Source organism: Channa argus, chromosome 8 (assembly GCF_033026475.1).
Source record: "Channa argus isolate prfri chromosome 8, Channa argus male v1.0, whole genome shotgun sequence".
Classification (NCBI taxonomy): domain Eukaryota; kingdom Metazoa; phylum Chordata; class Actinopteri; order Anabantiformes; family Channidae; genus Channa; species Channa argus.
This window is the reverse complement of record NC_090204.1, coordinates 2,657,210-2,675,694: the sequence shown is the minus strand read 5'-3', so window position 1 is coordinate 2,675,694 and position 18,485 is coordinate 2,657,210. Positions and strand designations below refer to the sequence as shown.

The 18,485-nt window shown below is 40.7% G+C and overlaps 1 protein-coding gene across 1 annotated transcript; it reads left to right on the top strand.

The window, feature by feature from the left end:
• Positions 1–5,305: 5,305 nt before the first annotated feature.
• Positions 5,306–18,233, top strand: lmo4b (LIM domain only 4b). The gene is made up of 5 exons (XM_067514119.1): positions 5,306–5,789; positions 7,371–7,611; positions 12,213–12,309; positions 12,880–13,035; positions 15,256–18,233. The coding sequence occupies exons 2-5, from the start codon at positions 7,376–7,378 to the stop codon at positions 15,262–15,264; spliced, it is 498 nt and encodes a 165-aa protein (XP_067370220.1). The 5' UTR covers positions 5,306–5,789; positions 7,371–7,375; the 3' UTR covers positions 15,265–18,233.
• Positions 18,234–18,485: the final 252 nt, after the last annotated feature.

The following is an 18,485-nucleotide window of genomic DNA, read 5'->3' as shown; positions in this document are numbered from 1 at the left end:
AAATAATTGTTGTGGTTATTAACCCATTAGAGGGTCAGAGTAATCAGTGTTGACGTGTTGCACAAAATTGTTCAGTATTTTGGGACATACATTTATTTGCTGTCTTTCTAAAAGACAAAAATATCAATGTCTTATTGAACGTTTTTGCGTTGAGTACGAAGCCATTGCTTAGAATAAAGGCTGGAGGCGAGGAACGCTGGCCGGTAGTGATGTTAAAAGCAGGCTTGTCGACACAGTATCAACCTTTCAAATATGCTTTGATGTCTCATTTGGCCACGACATAAATGACCATGTCACACTCATGTCATGCTAGTTTTGAACAGTACTTCTCATTCTGCAAAAGTATTTAATGACAGCATTGTAGACTCTGTTTTGATAATCAGAATTTTACTTTGTCCAGAGTAAATTATTTAATTCTATGAACTTCACTAGTTCATTTGTGGCCGTGTCTTGCAGTTTTTTTGCAGCAGGAAAAAGCCGGAAACAGAGTACTGAAATATCCCTGCCTTTTAAATTGACATCCAAAGCAAATTGTTGCCTATTTACTTATTCTAACAACACATCCAATGTTTTCTCTCTCTTTAGTTGCTGTAAGCACCAGTGTTCACCAGTGGAATGTGCTCACTGTTCAATTACTTGCTTTCTTCAGCTTCTACTGGTGATACTACTGATGCTAACTTCAGCTGACTATCAAATATATCATGTTAATAGAATATAACGGTCCACAACAAAGATTTGTTAATGCTATAGTCAGGGGTGAGAAAGCTGTGGGTCCTGATGCCAAAACAATGAGTTAAAATATTGATGAGGGGACATTCAATGCCAGATAATAATTTTACTTACTTTAATATAAAAACAGAAATTATAGCAGCTTTAAGTTATGTTGCCACTCTGACTGTGAGACTTAAAACAATCCTTGCACACTGTAATTCTGCTGTTTGCCAAGAAATTCTAACAGCACATAAATGTCCTTGAAATCACAAATTTCTTTTTATTTAGCAAATGCTTTTATCCAAAAGCGCAACACAGGGTTCAGTGTCTTGCTCAGTGACATTTTGGTATGCGACCAGGAGGAACTGGGGATCAAACCACTGACCCTGTGGTTCATGAATGAGTACTCTACCAACTGAGCCATAGTTGCCAAAAAACTTGGAAAAACTCGGGTTAGATGTGTCCGCCTTTTTCTAGTCTTTATACTAATCTGTGCTAAAGATCACGTTCATGTCCTGGGAAACAAAAACAAAAACTGGTCTCAATCTTGAACAAAGAAAACGTGTATTTGCCACAATGTTGAACAATATTTAAAACAAAGAAATCCTGCTAATACAATAATTTGCATTGTTATGACTAATTTCTGTTGTGTGCATGTGATTGTTGACTACTCATATCAACCGGGAACAGTAAGGTGCACAAGACTTACAGATTGTTCTTAGTACAATATTTGTTTATGTCTTTCTTAGCTGTTGATCTTAAGACCACTGCATCGGCCCTGACACAGTTGTTGCTCTGCCTGGGACTGATTGAATCAAACAACTGACTCAGAAATCCACTGATATATAGGGGGTCATTTTTAAATTGTGGATTCTATGTACTTAAGGTCACATGTTTTCTGTTTAATTGCAAACAATAACTAAACAAAATCAATACAATGGAATTAGGCATATTTTGAGATGGGAATATTGAGCAAGACACTCTTATGTGGGTTGGATTAAACTAATTTGGTCATTCTGAACGTACTTATTTTGATGCCATTTCAACTATAGTATACCTACCATGACCAAAGTCTCCCATAACATTGAGCTAAAATCTATTGGTTTGCAATGTGTTGAAAAAAAAAAAGGGCTTATATGGTGTCAAGAAATGCATCAGAAATCCTATTTTTTTAATCAAACGCAACACCAGGTTCCTTTACAGAAAATAAAAATCAGTGACACATTAAAATACAAATAGTTAATTAGTGAGCTTCAGGCAGATTTTGTTACCTTGGGACAGAGCCAAGTTAGCTGTACCCAATTTTAATTTCAATTACTTTTCAGGTTCCAGCACATCTGAACTCCAGCTATTAAACTATCAGCCTGAGTCAACATACTTCAACTTGAACATGATATCTACTTTACACCACTGTCCAAACCCCACCAGAACCCTCAGCTACTGACAAGTCCTGTCAGGTTTGGTTTCTGTAACCACCCTCTACTGTACTTCATTAATGAATTGGTTGGGAGTTCAAATCCATGATTTTCTTCCTTTTTTTATAGATTGAAGAAAACAAAAACTGTGGCTCATGAGGTAGAGCTGTTGTCCAATAGTCATAAGGACAGCACTTTGATCCCAGGTTCCTGACATACATCAAAGTGTCCTTGGGCAGGACAAAGTCCAAGTTGCTCCTGGTGAGTGAGGTAAGCACCTTGCACGGCAGCTCTGTCGCGATCAGTGTGAACGGGTGAATGAGAAGCAACTCTGGTCTGCACTTATATGGCACTGATAAAGTGCCATTTAAGTGCAAACCATTTATTTATCATTACCATGTAGAGAGAAATCGTTTCCTTTGACACAAATAAAAATGCCGCAAAGCACGATGAAGGTTAGTGTTGAATTCAGCTTGCCGCTGTACTAATTTTTCAAAGCCATTGGGATTGACTTATTCCCATGCCACTCAACTTTACTTTGTATGCATGCAGGCTTTACATTGACTGTGGTATCAACTGGAGCATTATCCATACAATGTTTAAGCTTAAAGAACTGTAAAAGGAATCTTTAATAAACTAACAAATCTAAATCAACCAGATCCGGAGTTTGCACAAACTTATATTAAATCAAATTGTACATGACATTTTACTCGACCAACTTTTATGGCTGTTCTTTGACTCCTCTTTTTAAGTGGAAACAACAAGTTATATTTTACAGTGCAGATACGAGAGCGGTATCAGTCCTGTCATCTAACTCTGCGGAAAATGTCAAAGTATTTCTTTAATGTGTTTTTAGGTAAGTAGCCAGTTGCTCATTCAGTAGATTTCATTTGGAGATCTTACTGCCATCCTCTGTGCAGTCATGCAGTGGGTCCTCTATCTGCAGATAATCTGAACTCTAATCTTCCCTCATCAGTTGGCTCAGCTAACAGAATATCATTCTCTCTAAAAGACAACATGCACACACACGCGCACACACACACACACACACACACACACAGAGTTGTAATAAAGTGAGTGTGTATCCCAAACAGAAGACAAGGCCACACAAAGCTGTGGTAAACAATCAAATGTGATCTTATGAGATGAGCTGGAGATAAAGTTATGCTGACCTACACGTTGTTTGGTCAGAAGACTGCCTGCGGTGTGTAAACTAGCTAATTGAAACGGGCCTCTCAGTGACTCAGTGTCATGTTAATAGAATATAACGGAGCAAATCCAAATCTGAAGTTAACCACCGTGTTGAATGTGGCCCTCTTGCTTTTTCCCACAGGACAAGCAGATTCATTATGAAGCACCGGGGTCTCCTTTTCATCTCTTCGAGATCACCCCTGTGGGGAGGATCAACACTGTGAGCCACATCTGACACTCTCTTGTCTTTGTTTAGACATTGAAATAGTATTCCGCCATATTGTTGTGGGCCACTGTCTTTTTATGGTCTTCCAAGCAGCTGCATTGTGAAGCAGGCTGAAAGATCTCAGTGGAGAAAGTAGATGATCAATTTGTGAGGGACCCCCCCCTCACACACACACACACACACACACACACACACACACACACGATCCCTCTCCCCTCGTCATCTCCAAAACCATCTTCCCCAAACAGCTCCCTGACCCCTCCACCTCCTCCTCCTTCTCACTTCAACTAGCCATAATTGTTTTGCAAAGCGAGCTCCGGCAAAAGAACACGCAGAGTAATTTCTCTTGCCCAGTTATGAAAGGCTCATTAAAATAGGCCTGGAACAAACAAAGCTTTTCCTGTGAGGCCTCTTTTCAAATCCATTTCATAATTTCCCTCTGTTTTAATCATTTATATCAATTAATCATTCCTTGGTGAAAAAGATATTCTTTGCCATCTTCTGTGGGTTTTTTTGTTCTAGTGAGGGAGAGGCTTGATGAGAATGTCAAGAGAATATGGCTCATACCAAGGTGGAGTAACACTGGCTTTGCCAAAGGGAAATCAGCTTGATGCATGCAGAATCTCTTCGGAGCTGCAGGAATAATTAAACAATTAAAGTCAAGAGAAAGATAATCTTTATACATCTGATGTCTTTCTAATGAAGCCAGGGGCATCCTATAATAAAGCTGTTTTGTCATGTAAAACCACTCAACCCGGCAGCAAATGGCAAAGAAGTTTTCTATGAGGTAACTTTTCTCCAATAGCAACACTTTTTTCAGTTTAACTGAAGAAGTCACCTAGTTTTGCACAGCGCAGTTTCATCGTGCCAAACTGCATCACTTTAACCTCTCAGTGGATAAAAGCATAATCTAAAAGAACCGGAATTCCTTTCTTTTGCAGGGTAGTCGTCGAAAATGTCAGCACCACATTATTTTCATTAAAAGGTGTTGCATTTGCTTCCAGTGCATCGTGTCTTTGATGACTGAATGAATTAAAGGATCTCAGCCAAAACGAGGTCTTGCAGATTAGCCTTAATAGATGTTGAAACCAATGACCTGAGGCTTAATGAGGTTGTAAACGACAGCAGGCCTTGCTGCGATTATTTCCAGTGACAGACGATGGCGCCACTACGCAGCTATTAGGCCTTGATATTTCCCAGAGGTTGGAGTCACCCTCGGTAAACTAAGTAGTTATTGAATGTCAACTAATTAAACTCAGACGTGAGATGAATGTAGCCTATTGGATGTTGCCATGCAGTTTGCATATAAAAAGCATTCAGGGATCCCGAATGAAAAAGTTAAAAATGTAGAAAACGATCTCGTCAATTATGAATGATCGTCTTTCAAAGTTAGTCACAGCCTTTTGTGTAAATCATCAACATTAAAGAAGATAAATTAGCTTTCACTCTGTGTTATAGCAAGATAATTAACAGCGCACACACTAAGCCTGTGCCTATTATAATGTTTTTTTTATTATCTTGCTGTCTCTCCAAGCTGTCTAGCTACGTGTATTTGACAGTTGTCTCTGCTCATGTCTTTTGCACTCCTCCGGTCCATCTCGACCACTGTCCTCCGTTTCCATCGCTCTGCTTGTCCGAGTCAACCTCGCCGCCCTCTGATTGGCTGGATTTGTTATTCTTCTTAAATGAACTGCGCGCCGATTGGCTAAGGCGGCACCTTCGTCACGCGGCTAAAAGGGGTTTTTACTGGAGGTTTCTTCCTGTCAGTGACACATGTAGAACAAGCAGCTAACGGGACCCAGAGACCAGAGCAGAGGACAGTCAATTATAGCCTGGCAGCCTCATTATTTCTTTTTTCCTTTTCTTTTGCCAAAACACGCACTTCTTTGGTTTCGAGGAAATAACGGCATGCGTTGATCTGTAATTACGTCTTGCAATGGACTCATTTTGTTGCGGCGAGAACAGAGCACTAAAGCAGCAACAGTAAAACGGGAAGCCTCTCCAGTGGAAATACTATCTGATAACTCCATTTGCTCGGCGCTCCGCTTGTCGCCAGTGAAAACACGAGCTCGAGTCCTTCGCTGAGGTTCGCTGTCGCGCGGAGCCGGAGGCCGACCGCGCGCGATAGTGCGTCCGGTTTTTCCCTGCACTTTTTGGGACTCCTGCAGCCTGACGTTACCCGTTTACCTACCTGCGCTTCCAAGTCATTAACTTTACAGCCATTACACTTACCAGAGACAAACGAGGTGGGTGTTAGCTGCTACTTCGGGCTCACTTGCATGTTGACTCAATAAAATGTATTTTATTCCTTGTGCTTGTGTTGCTGTTTTACGCTGGAAACTAGCATCGGCGCTTCCACGCGTCTTCATTTTAAGCATGCTAACACTTAGATTTGATAGCTTGTGTTACGTGTGCGATAGTATCCGTCCCCTGATTGTCTGCTGCTTACTCGTTTTACCCCGCAGCAACACCAGTGTGATGCTACATTTCTTCTAGCAACCTATGTTTTTTTTTTTCCTTTTCATTAAAAACAGCAGCCAGCGGACAGGACCTTTTAGCACATGACTGCCTGATCTGTTCCGTCGCTCCCTCTCTCTCTCTTTTCATTTCCATGACTTGGTCTCTGCGCCCAAATTGCCTGCCCGTGTAATTACTTGAGTTAGCCCATTTAAGTTAAAAGCCACCCCCTCCTCTTCCTCTCTTCTCCTCCTGTCCCCTCCGTCCCTCAGCGGAAAAAAAAAAAGAAACTCCTCTCTGAATGAAACTTGACGATGGTTCGTCTTGTTTATCCAGGGAGTCACTTTCAGGTCGGCTTTTTGATTCATCTCCTTTTAGATTTAATCAGCACTAAGGTACGCTGTGGTTTGTCCCTAAGAGCCATCGCTAATGGGCTTACTGAATGCTTTTCTGTGTGCACCCCCCACCCCTCCTCTCCCAACTCTAATTAGCCTACCTGCCTTTCAACAAAGATTTGGCTTTATCCAGGCATGTAGTCTGCCTGACCAAATTGGAGAGGATTCCATTTGAAAGAGCCCACATTAATTTTGGGAGTGAAACAAATGCCTGCATTTCATTAGCTTAGATCGCTCAACATCATTACAGCAAGTCTGTGTAATATCAAGGCTGTGTCTTCTGTTTAGTTGCTGCTAAATGTTGGTTGATAGTCCTGAGACGGATCATATAGTTTGGGTCTTGCAAAGCATCAATTGTTGGTTAAGGTAGAATCAACATGTCAACATGTGTTTAACCCAATTCTGTTTCAGCCTTTTCATACAGCATTCATTTGTGTTTTGCAGTAACACCACCTGCCAGCTATTCAAACTATTGTGTCTGTTCAGATTTTCTTAGGACAGCTCAACAAAAGTCTGTGCTGCGTAATTGTTCCTCTGATCCCCTGTGTTATCAGTTAACAGACATTCATCATGAGAGGTCCAATGAAGCAACAGCATGGGGATGAGAAAGAGATCAAGGGCAGATTAGTTCCCTAAATGACTCGTAGCTCTTTTGTAGCAGGACAGGACTCAGAACTCTTACCTTAATGAGATCAGTGATTTTGCTTTGGTATAGTTTGCAATGCACAACTGATGCCACAAGATGTTCAAGGGCCTGGAATTTTAAATGTGATTATTTACTTGTTGAGTGTGGTTCAAATCACACCACCTAGGTGTATAGAGACCCAAAATGTCTCTGTGACCAGACACATCCTGACCCTCTCAACACTGTGTACAAACCAATATTTACCTGGTAAAAGCAGGAGCTATAGCGTGTGGTGTGACATGCACAACTGATGGGAATGTCAACATCATCTCCTCTCTGTGTGTTTGTAGGAACAATGGTGAATCCTGGAGGCAGCACCCAGCCGCCACAAGTGGGCACGGGTTCCCTGTCCTGGAAGCGGTGTGCAGGGTGCGGGGGCAAAATCGCAGATCGCTTCCTCCTCTACGCTATGGACAGCTACTGGCACAGCCGATGCCTCAAGTGCTCCTGCTGCCAGGCCCAGCTGGGCGAAATCGGCACGTCGTGCTACACAAAAAGCGGCATGATCCTCTGTAGAAATGACTACATCAGGTGAGAAAATGATGTTGAAATGCATGCATGTTTTCTTTGGATTAGCACAACCTGAAAAAACTCACTTCACATCTTGTATCATTTTCTAAAAGAATAGCATTTCTTAGAAGCCAAATAACTTTACTTTAAATCTGTCCTGGAATATATTAAGCAACAATATTAAAACAAGTTAAATGTTAGGACTAAATGTACATAGATCTTTGCTGGTCATGCATTGATCTGCAAGTTTGAGTGTTTGTCTGCAGCACATGTGTCTCAAATTGTGCTAACATCATCAGTGCTCATTAAAGTATCCTGGTTGAAGTCTCCCTGCTCTACCCCAAAAGAGGTCAAACATGCTGGCACGTTGACAGAGCAAGAAAACAAACGGGTGGTTCTGCGGGCCATCTGCATATCCGTCCCGTTTGCCGTTTATGGTCAACTGAAGGACAGAACATTGGTCTTGTAGTATTTACAGTATGTTTTCGGTGGGAGACAAGTTTTGTGTTATTTTTTTTTTTTTTTTTGGTCTTTTTTTACTATACACATATTTGTATTTTATTATAGCAGGTAAACACTATTTAATTATCACAAATGCCCTTCTTAAATATTGAAGTAGCTGTGCATGACACCCAACCAGAGCTTATTGATGACACTCATTCTGGTAATGCAGAGCAGTCTGATGTGACAGGGTCTGGCACAGTTTACTGAAAGTTCACATACTTTCTTTAATCAGCTAGAGGTGCATTATACACTTTTGACTGCTATTCTTTAACACTTCCATGTACATTGTGGTGCAAACAATACAATAAGATGTGTAAATTGTATTTGATATGTGAACAGTTTATTTCTTTTGCATTAATCTAAAACATGGTACTGTACTACAGTTCACATGCAACACTGCTGTTAAATCTAATTCAAAATCTGAAGTGTGCCTGTGCGCTCTCCTACCCACCTCATAAAAAGGATGGGGAAGTCAATGGGGTGCTTCATTCATAATGGGACTATAACGTAATTAAAATTGGAAGGGGGAAAAATGCGGATACACCTTTCCACTTGTAATGAGAGCATGCTTGGTGGAAGAGCTAAAACGCATATTATGGAACCATGAGATCTCTGTAGAGATAAAGACAGGAGCAGGGGAAAAAAACATCTGACAGTGAGTCTACACAATTAAATGCTTTAATTATAGTCCCCCTCCATTTCCTTTAGTCCTGATGGGTTTTATCTAATGAGATCTGGTCCCTGGCTTGTATCCTCTCCCAATGACGTGTCCGAAATGAATGAGAGCCACACTGCAAACAAAACATTTAATTAACCAAATTGGCTTTTGAGAGAGAGCAAGAGAGAAAGACAGATAGAGAAGAGGGATTATTGCGAAGGCCATTTGCCGCTGATTTTTTTTTTTTTTTTTTTTTTTTTCCCTTCATCTTAAAGGGACAGACTCATTATAATAAACTGCCAGTGTGCCAATATGACATCCATTTTCAGCTGTATCTCCAAACCTTTATTAATACGGGTGATATGAAAATGTTCATCTGATTGATCATGAGTGGAAACGCATCACATCATTCCCATAATAGGGTGCATGTGTGTCCTGGGTTGATACCCATCTCCCATCAATCAAGGAGAAATATCGAAACAAACATTACAGGAGAAGCACCAGCTTTGTCATTTTCATGCAGTGCCACCAAAGGCCATGTCGAATCCTAATGCCCCAGTTGCTTTTGCCATGGAGATCATGTTGTTTTAAGCTGGAGGTGATATTATTTCTGTGGGCTGCTAGTAGAGGGAGAATTAATTTACTTGTGGCTGCTGGATTCAGGGAGAATGCTGTCCCCTTAATTGAATAAGCCTAGGTAATTAAATGGCACTTTTCCAATAGAATGTGTGAGGTAAATCTAATAGTTGGTTATTTAATATCACTTTGAAGTCTGCCCACTCAAGCACTATGACAGCACAAGAGAATGTTGAACTATTAGGCCAGGAAAAAACGGGATCTCAGAAATTAATTAAATCGCATGCAATTTAGGCGAAACGTTTATCTTGATTTGTCATAACAGAATTAATTCAAGGCCTTCAATTCACTTGGGGCCAGATCTGTTACTCTGAATTAACCAAGTGTAATTTGGCTGATCCACCACCACCCGCCACCCCTACACACACACACACACACACACACACACACACACACACACACACACACACACACACACACCTCCCCATCCCCCTCCTCCCAAAACACATGCAGATACACAACACAGATCCATGCACACCCTCTCTCATCCTCGCAATCTACACGCCCCTCCCCAGCCCCGGCCCCCCCTGCACCCTTTTCTCTAATGCAGCTCTTGCCATTATGCAAAGCCCCGCTTTAGTATCAATATGGCCTAATGCTTTTAAGGTGCTTTGGCTGCTGATGTAGAGAGGCATTTTTAATGGACTGTGTTGCAGAAATCATTGTTGTGGGGTAATTTTACCCTACTCAAAGGCCTTGGTGAAGGGGGTCTGCATTTACCAGACAGCCCAGCAGCAAGCCATGCTATATTTCACCTGGCAGTCAGTGCTGAAATGAAATCCAATAGTCGTTGCCCATATAGACAACAGACAGCTCCAAATGTGTTTTTATTTATTTAATTTTTTTTGTTATTTAATATAATCAAATGCATTGGTTGTAGCAAAGTCTGATCCATGGAGGGAAGAAAACAGATAAATCAAGATAAATCCATCCCCCAGAAACATATTAAGAGGCTTCTTTCTTTTTTTAGGAGGTGAAAAAGCAGAAACCCAATGTGTCATTGCAAATAAAGACTCCCTCGGCCTTAATTATACTGACCTGGGGTGTCTGCTTCACCACGGTGCTGTAGTTCACTAGCAGAAGAGGCCATTAGAGCCCAAGTTCAAAACGATATAGCAGCTTAATTGAGCACCTAAACGCTTTGGCTCCTTAAATCAAATGCTATCAAGAGCTATCCCTCGGTAAAAATGATCAACCTGGTATGTGTTCCGCACAGTGGTGAAATACAAATGGCTGAGGTGAAAACATCCTGTAGTCTTTGTTTCGACACCTCTCAAAAGCATTCATGTAGAGGAAACTCCTCGAGGAGTAAATTCAACTGAAACACGTTGTTCAATTCAAGCAAAGTTTGACTTGTAAAATGAGGTGGCTTTGATAGGCAGAAATGTCTTTGGGGGAGAAGCGTAGTTTTGCTTCTGCACACACAAACCTGCACGAGAGTCTTAAAGCAAGGCCTATATGTTCATTTCCACTATCATGTTTGTCCCAGTGAAATCTGCGAATTGGCAGTGTTGTGATGACAGTCTCCAGTTAATTAGTTTCTGAAATTGGGTTTTGATGAAGCCTTTCTAAATGATGCCAAAACAAAATTTGCTTCTGCCTTAGCCTGTCTTATTGAAAGCCATTTCTGTGTCCCTTTGCAAAGAGCTCTTGCTTGTTTGTTTGTCAATATATCTAAACAACTGCTTGGGTTATGGTTAGGAAGCATTTGGGCTCACGCTTCGTCTCAGCGTAAATTTGTTAAAGACTTTTCATAATATTGTCCTCAAGACTGTTTGAACAGGAAACATGGTAATCTTACAGCGCTTTCCTTTTGTTGTGTCTTTTTGTTGTTAATTTTTAAGAGCCGTACAACTTTACGTGATGGACACACACCAACGTTAACCACTCCCCATATCCCTTTCTTTTGCCATCCCTCTCCCCCTCTATCCCCTTCTCTCCGGAGCATGTCAGATGCTGTGGTCTTATTTGATTGCTTAGGAAAAGTGCAGTGATAGAGCAAACACCCGGTGAGATATGATGACAAATGGGTCCAGATCCCAGTAAATTACTTTCTGCTCAAATCGAAATTTCATTCAGTTTGCTGCTCACCGAGATGAAGTAATCTAAATTGTGGACTCAGAAGGAAGATAGAAGGGAAGCTGGAGCAAGCATTTCATTATCAAGAGGCAGAGGAGAGAGAGGGAGAGAGAGAGAGAGAGAGAGAGAGAGAGAGAGAGAGAGAGAGAGAGGAGGTTAGGGACGTAAGAGATGAGCAGAAGCAAATCTAAAGTGTTGACACCATGATTGAAAAGGTTAACCCATGCACATTATATATCAACCCGAGTAGCTACGTGTTTCTAATGGAAACACAGCACTGACAGAGCATTCACAGGAGTCGTAATGGCAAAAGCACTATGTCTCCGCCTGGATGTACAATCAGATCCTCTTAGGCCCTGATTGCTTATGTTCCAGGTTATTATTAGGTTGCAAAAAATGTGCACCAAAAGTAATATGCAGTTTCAACGCCAGATGCTTGTAGAGAACAGAGTACTGGATATTGTTGATACTGGGATGATTTTCTGTTTCTCTCCCTTGTTTAGTTTTTTTTTTTTTTTTTTTTTTTTTTCTCTCTCTCTCTCTCCTGCGAGTTTCTCCATCGAGTTAGAATTGGAGCTGAGGAATAGTGAACTTAGCACTGAATATGGTTTTCATTCAGTCACACACTCGGCAGACAAAAGAGTCGAAGCCGCAGTCCATTACACAAGGCCAAATCTATGCAGATGTTTACACTGGAGCCATTGTAACACTTGCTCCTTTTCTTCTTCTACTTTTTTTTTCTCAGATTATTTGGAAACAGCGGAGCTTGCAGTGCTTGTGGTCAGTCCATTCCAGCCAGTGAACTGGTGATGAGGGCACAGGGCAACGTGTACCATCTCAAGGTAAACTCCAGTTTATGTATGTGGCTTCGAGCCCGAAGTAAGAATGTTTCTCCCAGTTTTCAATACGCAACTTTGGGCAATCAAGCTAGCTGTGGCATGAAACAGGAAATTGGTCCCACAGGTTATCAAACTCTTGACGTTTCAAAGTCCACAGCATCTCATAGATTTGCGCAAGGTACCCTGGGCTCAGAGTTTGGCTTTCTGTGATTGGTTTGAAGGGAAAGCCTCACTCAAAAACCGTAAATATCTCTGCTTTGTCAAGTTTTCAGACATGTCTACTAACAAAAGTTACTGTGGCTTCACCGTGTTTTCTGTCTTATCCTAGTCATTGTTAATAAATGATGGAGTTTGGTTATATTGAATGATTTAATAGTTTGTTTGGATATCACTCTTTTAACAATAAAAAGCTTAACATTTGCAAAGTTTCTATGTAGCACATTAGATTTGCTACTTTTAAAAAACATTTTTTACAAACATTTTGTCATTTTACACACATTTGAATATCAATAACATTAGAATACTTGGTTAATATTGATGTTTCCCTGTACAATTTATTGATTCTCCCCACAGTGTTTCACGTGTTCCACCTGCCGGAACCGGCTTGTTCCTGGGGACCGGTTTCACTACATCAACGGCAGCCTGTTCTGTGAACACGACAGACCTACAGCACTCATGAATGGTCATTTGAGTTCGCTGCAGACAAACCCACTGCTGCCCGACCAGAAGGTAAGACCCCCACCGACACTCACCCTCCTTATGAACCTTCAGTCTTGAGTTCTTTGTGGCCTCATTTCAGAGGCTGCAGGCTGATAATTTCAAAGCAAAGGGCAAGTCGGTAAGAGCTTGTCATCAGTCAGCTGAAGTCGTTAGCAGGAAAAGAAAAACATCTGTAATTTTCACACCAACATTTTTCACTCTGGTTATATTGATGTTGTCGAATCAACTTCACTGCAAGGTATGCAGCAGATATTAAATCTTACGAAGTTGATTTTTATTTTTAGACAGCCAATGGATTTTTCCATTGGCTGTCTAAAAATATATCATTCTTGTTGGAGGATACATGTGAAAGTGATTTTATTTTTTTTGTGCTGCTGTCCTCACACTCAGTTTGTTATGAGCAGATACATACTTGACTCATCTTGAATTTATTTGCTGTCCCAGGGAATTGTGCTGAAAAATGACACATGTTGCCATTAATACAGAGTGTTTAAAACCGCATTTGACTTCTCTATCAACAAGACTTGGATCACCTGCTTAAAGTTATTACTCCGAAGCCAAAAATATGTATCCAAGGCCTGAGGTTGAACGCAGGCAGCAAACTGCAGCAGGTAGTACATCATGAATGCTGTCATCATGGCTTTCCCTGATTTGATGTTGATGCCTCCAGTGAAAGCAAAACAGAAGGCCTAATCATATACAAAGGATAACTTCATTCTTCAGGATAGCTTCATTCTGCCCGCAGGAGATATAATCATTTTTGCCTCACAACAAGGAGCTATATTGATACCTTGTCTGCACACAGAGCACACACAGAGATATGGTGGGTGCAGTGTGTCACAGTAAGACTGAAAGAGGAATTATATTGTTGGGAGCATGTATTTCACCTTGAGTGGTTTTGTGAGTAGAGGAGAGGTAGAACTCCATTAGGCTCCCACCCCCCCTCCCTCCACACACACACACACACACACACACACACTATCCACGTCACAGGCCTTTTAAGGGCTTGTCACTTTTACAAATCAGCTCTTAAAGCTCTTAGAGCTCCTCACATTTAAATTGAAAGCCGTTGCATTATCTAGCTTAATTTCAAATGTCTGTTTAAGTCCTTACTCCCACCCCCAGTGTCTCTTCTAGCGGGGCTAGTGTAGTAAATATGAGGCCTCATTGTTTATTTATGTGCTAACATCAATTGTAGTGAAAACTGCTGAATTATTGATGCTAAAATGCAATCTGAATATTGGCCCCGGTGCTTTAATTATAGCAGAGAGAGAATTATTAAATAAACAGAGATGCGTCGCTCAGTGGGTACAGTGTCAGGATGCTTTTGTTATCTCAGTGAGTGAAATCGGGAGAATGAAGCACTTCATCACACAAGCATTTTCATTTCTTTTGCTAAAGAAGAATTTGGACAGCCCCAGATAGCGCTGTTACTGCTCTCAAAATCAATATACCTCGTGTATCCTCAACAGCACTACATAAATTCAGTACAGCAGCACAGTTTGATTTAGCAGAGAGAAAATGAAGCAGTCACAGAAACACAGGGTTATCTGCTGACCATTGCTTTGATTATGTGCGATTCTGCTATGACATAATTGGTGTTGTCCACATTCAGGGTGTAGGACATTTGATGTTCATTTATTAAGCTTTCTTCCCAGCTTCTTCCTAATCTCTTTGTTCACAACAGACAAATTACCTCTCTCACACGGAGCTGCTTTGACCCAGGGGAGTGAGACCCTCCCAGCGTCAGTCACTTTAATTAGCCTCCAAGTAGGAGTTTGCAATTACTAATAGACTGAAGCCCTCCTAGTGATTTCAGGGATGAAGGGGGGGGAAAAAAAAAAATCGCCTCTTAGAATTATGAAGGAAAAAAATGCAACAAAAATAAAACAAGAAAGATGAAAAAGTTGGATGCTGGTAGAACTGAGACAGATAATTATCTTGACTCCCCTGCATTTTTCGGTTTCACAGGACTGAACACCTCCTGCAGTTATGTTGGAGCGTGGCTATAATTATACCAAAGAGATTCGCTTCATGAATGCACTTTTAAGTTAATGCTAAGTAAATGGGACACCAGATGGTTTTCAAAGCCTGGCTGATCAATAAATTAAACACTGGGGCTGGAGGAAAGTCGATTTATTAGGGTGTAACATTGATGGCGTATTGTAAACTGATGATCTTAATGATGGCCCACATTTTTTGTAATGTTCTGTGTCTGTCACTACTCAGGTGTGTTAGGCGGGAGCTGTGTGGGAAGCAGGAAGTGTGCCTTCATTTTAGCCCTTGCTCATTGTCACTTGAGACAGCGTGGATCAGCAGCACCCCAGCCTTTCAGATCTGTCCTCCCAGGCCCTTTGCCCTAAAGGAATCCTCTACCCATCTTACCAGTAACTTGACTTTTATTTCCGCAACCCACACCCAATGCTCAGCCTTCACCCTTGGCTTTTCCCCAAGTATGGGTGGATTCTTGCACTTACCACACCTCAATCGGGATGCTGAGGACTCCGTGACCTTGGAATTAAAAGACCGGAGACAGATCAGAATCCAAGGGGACTCTTCAGGAAGACAAAATTAAATAACACACAAGAGGATGTTGTGAATGAAGTGAGGGAAAGAGAAAAAGACTAATGAGGTTAGAGATGCAGGCTTTTCAACTCTGCACAATTTGTTAAAAGACATTTTGGGGAAAACCGGGACCTTTTCTTTTTTCTTTCTTTTCTATCTTCATTTCCCAACAACATGGTGTTTTCCACTTATAGATTTTAAGTGTTGTCAAAGGGGAATGTGTTTTGTTTCTCTTTTTTTTTCTTTTTTTTTTTTTCTTTGGTGGTATATATAAATATATAAAAGATGGGGTTTAAAAAAAAATCTGTGGCTTTTTGTGGAAAAAACGAATCATGAACACTCTTGGTGTATTTGTAAAACTACCATGTATGTACAGTTTGCATGTAAATGTCGTTGTCCAGACGTGGCTACAGTACATTCAACCTCTCCGCACTCAGTTCCCTCCTCCCCTTGAAACCCGAACCCATGGCAAAATGAAGAAATTTGCTTTTAGTCTGTAATGTAGAAACCATCACCAACATATAAATGCTGTATGAAAGAGAAATTTGTGATATTTTCCGAGACATTTGCTCCAGTATGGTGTATTTAATTAATAAAAATATCGAAGAGTATAAGGCTCCTTTTAAATTCATTGTAAAACTGCAGAATGTGGACTCAAGTTGGCTCAATGCGGGTGTATATTTTGCAATTATGAATAATAGTACTCGCAAGAGTTGTATTTAACTCCCCTAGATCTGCGACACTTCCACAGGCCCTTGTTTTTAACAGTGAAGCATTTATGTCTGAATGACGTAATTACTACAACATCCCATTAACTAAGAGCCCAAGAATTTATGTTACATGCAAAGGGGCTGATTTCAATGCGTGACTAGTCTGACTTACCATTGAACATCCTGCTGCACTGCCATTCAGTTTCCAGCCTGGCAATCATCAAGGCGCATGATGAGCGTCTAACTGAAAATGGATAAACATGTATCCTCTCTTTCTGATCAAATGACCATTTGCTATTCATCACTCTAAGACCTGACAGAAATAGAGGAAAATGTCCCTTTGAAGATTCAATTACTGCAGAGAGGGAGAGAGGTGTCTCTCCTTGGCAGGCACAAATTGAATGGGCTATTTGCAGAACAAATTGGTGTTTGAAGTCCTTGCAAGACCTAATAGGTCTGAAGGAAGGACCTGGTAATGGCTGATGTGCTTATCATCAGAGTCAGGGCCCCTCATGAGCCCGCTGCTGTTGCTGAAACAATGCTCTCGCACTTTCATGCAAAAAATCTGCTCAAATACAAGAGGAACGAGGCCTGAAGAGTAAACAAACATTTGTGTCTTTAAATTGGAATTTGAACGCAGCTATAAGTCCAGCAAAGTTAGGAAAACAGAAACGGACTCGATGCCAGCGTTTCTGAAGTCATATCCCAAAACCATGCACGTTGATTCCCAAGTATTGTTTTTGTATTGAGTGTTGGTGTTTGATTGTTGTGGCATCTTTAATCCTATGGTTCAAAGTTCTTGTCGTCTATGCCTCGTCAAATCCTACACACAGGAGATTTTTATTGTGCACTAGATGTTGTAACATGTCACAATACAAAAACAAAAACCCCCAAACAATGCAATGAATAATCCGTGTGCCACTTAGCTGCCATTTTTCAAGTTTCCATCCAAATATGGTGCCAATTTTAACTGAATTTCCAGAAAATCTGCCAAGGAAATTGATCCATTAAACCACGGACATGATTAAAGTAACATCAGTCAGGCCTCAAACAAAAACAATTTATAACAAGTTATAAAAACAAAAAATTAAATTTTTTCTCTGGAGGAAGGTTCAGTGTCGTCGTCATTCTGTTTTCCTCTGCCCCTTTTGTTTGTCTTTCTAGTGAAAGCTTGAGAGACGTTTAAGTCACAAGCTTCTTGTAGATCAGTTTTTCCTCCCGAAGTCTGTTCCATTGCATCTTGCTGCTCGCTGTTTTTAATATTTGTAGATGATTAGAGGTCGGTTCTGTTACTGATTAATACGACAGCAAAAACAAATTGATCCACGTTCAGGACACCACACAGATTCTGGTCTGACTCACAGCTGGTAAGAACAAGGAGTTAGAATGTGCCATGCTAAGAAAACTTGGTAAACGATTTTAATTTAGATTTTAGATCTGAAGACAAATGCAAATTTCTTTTTTTTCTTTTTTTTTTTTTACTGAATCAATGCAGCAACAACCCTACACTTGGTTGTGGAACATTAGTGGTAGCTGAGCTTGAGAACCTCACTCATGCAGCAGAGTCTCACTGCACAAAGCAATATGGTGAGATTAACAAAAAACTGAAACAATCTCCGGGGATAATTTAGCTTTTTCACATGACATTTAAAGGGAGCTTTGGCTAGATGTTCTATGAACTACTTAAAATTGGAATGTTGTGGGAATAGGGCTGTAAACGTCTCCAAAATGTGGTCAGCATTAGTACTTAGATAACTAGAAAATGCTTCAAAACCATCATCCTCATTTACAGTAGCTTAACTCGTGCATTTGATTTAAGGTCTTTTTACATGGTTTCAGTATGAATTATAAGACACTTACAGTTTGTCATCCACGCTTAATGTTCAGAGCACGTCTGCCATTTTCACCTGCTTATTAAACGCTAAAGTATCCCATTTTTGTGTTTAATGAATTATCCTTTAAGTTGATTTGGGCTTCGATTTTGCTTTAAAGTGACCTCATTAATCCACATCAGAACAACAGTATTTCGTGCTACACTAACGTTGGCCTTTTCCATTATGAAATCCGCTTGGTTCCATTAAGCTGTTTACTCTCTCTCTTTCACACACACACACACACACACGCACACACACACGAATACACATAAGCTGTACACGTGTGCACACAGATACAAACACACGTGTT